Source organism: Aptenodytes forsteri, unplaced genomic scaffold, assembly GCF_000699145.1.
Source record: "Aptenodytes forsteri isolate BGI_AS27 unplaced genomic scaffold, ASM69914v1 Scaffold634, whole genome shotgun sequence".
Lineage (NCBI taxonomy): Eukaryota > Metazoa > Chordata > Aves > Sphenisciformes > Spheniscidae > Aptenodytes > Aptenodytes forsteri.
Genome location: NW_008793943.1, coordinates 109,255 through 114,278, shown reverse-complemented (window position 1 = coordinate 114,278; position 5,024 = coordinate 109,255). Strand labels below are relative to the sequence as shown.

Genomic DNA, 5,024 nt, shown 5'->3' with positions numbered 1-5,024 from the left:
GTGTGGCGTGTGTGTCCCCCCCCCCAAATGCCGCTTCGCAGGATGGTTTTTCTGTGCTGGAATAAAAACAATAAAAGCAAAAATCGTGTGAAACGCAGCCAAGGGGAGGGCGGAGGGGTGGGGGGCGGGGGGTGTTTTCCCACGGCCGCGGGGGGTCCCGCACAGCCTGGCCGTCCCGCCCTGAAGGCAAATATGGGACCCAGCGGGGTGCTGTGACCTCGGCATCGCGTCCCCCCCTTCCACCGTCCCCTCCTCCCCTCTGCCTGCGCCGGAGCTGCGAGGGAGGGAGAGTCACGGTCAAGAGCGCAGGGAGGACCCAGGCGTCCTGAGGACCCAGGGATCCTGAGGACCCACGTGTCCGGGCATCCCAAGGATCCAGGGATCCCAAGGACCCAGGCTTCCAGATGTCCCAAGGACCCAGACACCCTAAGGACCCAGACGTCCCAAGGACCCAGGGATCCCAAGGACCCAGATGTCCGGGTGCCTAGAGACATCCCAAGGACCCAGGGATCCCAAGGACCCAGATGTCCGGGTACCTAGAGACATCCCAAGGACCCAGGGATCCCAAGGACCCAAGGATCCCAAGGACGACCCAGGGCCCAGGGATCCCAAGGACCCAGCCGTCCGGGTGCCTAGAGACATCCCAAGGGATCCCAAGTCCCAAAGACCCAGATGTCCCAAGGACCCAGGGATCCCTCCCGAGCACCCAGGGATCCCAAGGACCCAAGGATCCCAAGGACCCAGATGTCCCAAGGACCCAGGGATCCCAAGGACCCAGGGATCCCAAAGACCCAGATGTCCCAAGGACCCAGGGATCCCAGGAATCCAGGTGCCCAGACCTCCCAAGGCCCCATGGATCCCAAGGACCTAAGCGTCCGGCCACCCAGCACCCACCGCACCCTTCTCTCCAACCACCCAGCCAGTGAGGACCCAAACGTCCTCCCCCCTGCCAAGCCACCCCCAAAGTCCCCTGGTCGCCGCCCCTTCCTGCCTACGCTCTGCTGCCTCCCCCTGCCCTCCTGCCCGGGGTCCAAGGGGCTCCCGGGGATCCGGTTCAGGGCCCCAGGGACTTTGTCCCACGAATCACGCACCATGGACGGTGAAAACAAGCCGAGGGGGGCTAGGGGGGTCCCCATCCACCTGGGGATGGGGGCTTCCTCGGCGAGGAAGAGGATGGAGAGGATGGGATGGCCCCAGGGAGGCGTCGGGCATCCCTGGTTGGGGACCGGCATGGCCAGCACCAGCATTTCCGCCTGATGATCGTCTCCACTGACCCACAGCGGGATCTGCTCCCGCCGGAGTCAAACGTTAACCGGGACCGGGGGTGGCTTTAAATAGGAGTGGGGACAGGGACGGGGACAGGGCCGTGGCCATGGACAGCCGCGGGGCCGAGGGGTGGTAGCTGCCAGCAGACGGCTCCGGAGAGCGGGATTTGGTGCTGGGAGAGTTTGGGCGATAGCTAGAGCGACGATCAGGTGAGTGGATCAATAGAGAGATCGATGTGTTGATCAGGAGAGAGGAGAGAGCCTCAGAGCCAACAGACTGCTCGAGAGAGAGATTAAAGCTCAAGAGATTGATCAATAGAGAGATTTAAGATCAATAAATTGGTCAATAGAGACCAATAGACCAGTCAATAGATAAAGACGATTATATTGATCAATGGAGAGGTTATAGGTCAATAGATTGATCAATAGTGAGATTAAAGCTCAATAGATTGATCAATAGAGACTGATAGACCAGTCAATAGATAGATTAAGATCAATAGATTATAGGTCAATAGGTTGATCAATAGAGAGAGACCAATAGATCAATCAACAGAGAGATTAGAGATCAATAAATCAATCAATAGAAAGGTTATAGGCCAATAGACTGGTCAATAGAGAGATTAAGACAGATACATTGATCCATAGAAAGATTAAAAATCAATAAATCGATCGACAGACCAATAGATGGATCAACAGAGACAGATCATTAGATTGATTGGTGGATCGTGGCTCAACAGATTCATCAGTAGAAAAATACAGACCACTGGGTCGATCAATGAATAGATTATAGCTCAATTTATCGGTAATAGCGACATGCAGACCATCAGACGGATCAATAGAGATGCTGTAGAACGATAGATTGATCAATAGATCGATAGATTGATCAACAGAAACATATAGACCAATAAATTAATAAATAGAGAGAGAGATTATGGACTAATTGATGATCAACACATTATAGATGACAGAGAGCTAAAGATCAATAATTTATCAATAGAGAAAGAGCTCGCTGGATTGATTGACAGGGAGACCAATAGATCGAGGGATAGAGAGGGGGAGATCAATAGATTGATCACCAGACCTCTGTAGATGAGCAGATAAATCGCTCGATTGACAGGGTGAGGAGTCGGGGCAGAGGGCTGGGGGGGCAGATCCGCCAGCTGGATGACGGTTGGCATGGGCAATCGAGAAATCCATCGGCCGATTGATCGATCGATCGACCGAGGGGCGAAGGAGGGCTGGAGAAAGAGCGAGTGGGAGTGGCAGAGGGAGGGAGGGACGGAGGGAGGGACGGAAGGACAGCGGGTGGCCGGAGAGACCGAGCTGGAGACCGAGAGAGTGGCAGAGAGAGGGAGAGGAGCAGAAGGGCAGGTAGGGATCGATTGATCGCGAGGGATCATTGGAGGGATGAACCTACTGCGAGAGCGGTAGGACAGACGGGAGAGAGGATCGATCGATTGATTGATTGACTGATCAACCGATAATGTGGGGGGAGGGAGGAGGAGGAGGCAGAGCAGCGAGGGGCCGAGCTGATAGCAAGAAATAAATAATCAGCGACTGGTAGGTCAATAGAGACTGAGATTGATAGAATGACAGGTAGATCGACCGATTAGATCGATAGATCGAGTGATAGATCGATAGATCGAGTGATAGATCAATAGATCGATAGACAGAGAGACTGACAGATTGAGAGACTGATATATCAGCAGACACCCCAATAGATCAATAGAGATCGATCGATAGCGACGTTGATAGACTGGTAGGTAGATTGATCAATTAGATCCAGAGATTGATAGATTGACAGGCAGAGAGACTGACAGACTGATAGACCGACAGATCAATAGACACCCCAAGAGATCAATAGAGACCGACAGATTGATAGCGACACTGACGGAGCGATCGGCAGATCAAGAGACGGAGCGAGCGAGCGAGGCGCCGAGAGATCAATAGAGGAACCGATAGATCATCGACAGACAGACTGATAGATCGGTACGTGGATAGACCGACCGATAGACCTATAGGGAGACCGGTGGATCGATGGACGGACCAATCAATCGATAGGTCAATAGACCGATAAATAGACTGGTCGATAGATTGATAGACCGATCAACAGATGATCAATGGAGGGTCCTCGATTCCTTCCTCCATCTGTCCCTCAGTCCCTCCCTTGACACCCCACCCCCCCCTCCTTGATCCCTCTGTCCCTCCCGTGGTCTGTCCGTTGGTCCATCCCTCGTCCTCAGCTCTCCCCCCCACCTCTCCTCGGCTGGGCCCTTGGTCATCCCTTGGCCATCCCCGGTCCCGTCCCTCGGCCAATCCTGGTCTTGTCCCTCCACCGTCCTCCAACCCACCCCTTCGCTGCTGCTCGGCCCTTCCTCTGCTGCGTCCCTTGTCCATCCCTTGGCCTGTCCTTCCACCTGTCCCTCAGCCCTTCCTCCAAACCACCCCCGGGCCGTTCCTCGGCCGTTCCTCACCCATCCCTTGGCCCATCCGTTGATCCAACCCTCACCCCTTCCTCCAAACCACCCCTGGGCCGTTCCTCGGCCGTTCCTCGGCCCCTCCTTGGATCTGTCCATTCACTGACCATCCAAACCACCCCTCGGCCATTCCTCACCCATCCCTTGGCCCATCCGTTGATCCAACCCTCACCCCTTCCTCCAAACCACCCCTGGGCCGTTCCTCGGCCGTTCCTCGGCCCATCCTTCAACCTCTTCTCCTCCTCCCACCCTCCAGCTGACCTGGGCCCTTCCTCCCCAGCTCCATCCCTCGTCCCACCATGACCTTCGTGGAGCTGCTGGCCCGCCTGGGCGGGATGGGCCGCTTCCAGGTGACCTACGTGGCCGCCCTGGCCATTCCGCTGCTCATGCTGGCCAGCCACAACCTCCTGCAGAACTTCACTGCCGGTGTCCCCGAGCACCACTGCCGGCCTCGGCCCCTGGCCAATGACAGCGTCGGGGATGTCCCACTCCTCGTCTCCATCCCCTCTGATGGCCACCACCGTCCCCAGCGTTGCCGCCGCTACGTGGAACCCCAGTGGCACCTCTTAGAGGTCAACGGCACGGTCAATGGCACGGCTAACGGGGCGGCCACCGAGCCTTGCCATGACGGCTGGACTTACCACGACGGCGTCTTCGCTCACACCATCGTGACCGAGGTGAGGGGTGGCCCACAGCCCCGCCCTGGGTGGCGGGGGGGACCCAGGTGTCTGGGTGTTGACCCCCCCCATGTCCTCTCCCGCTGGCAGTGGGACCTGGTGTGCGAGTCCAAGACGTTGAGGCAGGTGGCCCAGTCCATCTACATGGCCGGGATCCTCCTGGGCTCTGGCCTCTTCGGGGTCCTCTCCGACAAGTGCGTGGCCATCCCGGAGCTGTACTGGGATGAACTGGGAGGAACTGGGAAGCGGGGAGAGCTGTGCACAGGGATGTCCTCCCCTCCCTCTGGCCCCTGGTGTCCCCAGTGCCCCCCCGGGGTGGGTCTGTCCCAGCACGGCTTGTCCCACTGTCCCCACTGCCCCCAGGTCACTCTTCCCAGTATTCCCAGCGCCCATATTCCCCGATCCCAGTGTTCCAGATGCCTTGTGTCCCCATCCCAGTGCCCCATGTCCCTGTCCCAGAATTCCCAGCCCCCCCATTGCCCCCCCCCATCCCAGTGCCCATGTCCCCATCCCGGTGGCCCCAGCACCCCACAACCCCCGTTCCGGTGGCCCCAGCACCCCGTGTCCCCCGTCCCAGCATCTCCAGCACCCCGTAGCCCCCATCC

General features: G+C 57.7%; 1 protein-coding gene across 1 annotated transcript in view; it reads left to right on the top strand.

Moving 5' to 3' along the window:
- Positions 1 to 4,041: 4,041 nt before the first annotated feature.
- LOC103894737 (solute carrier family 22 member 6) overlaps positions 4,042 to 5,024 on the top strand; it is a 6,232-nt gene continuing 5,249 nt past the window's right edge. Inside the window, exons 1-2 of the mRNA XM_019470566.1 lie at positions 4,042 to 4,419; positions 4,510 to 4,613. Coding sequence (XP_019326111.1) covers positions 4,042 to 4,419; positions 4,510 to 4,613 — 482 coding nt within the window. The remainder of the gene's footprint in view (positions 4,420 to 4,509; positions 4,614 to 5,024) is intronic.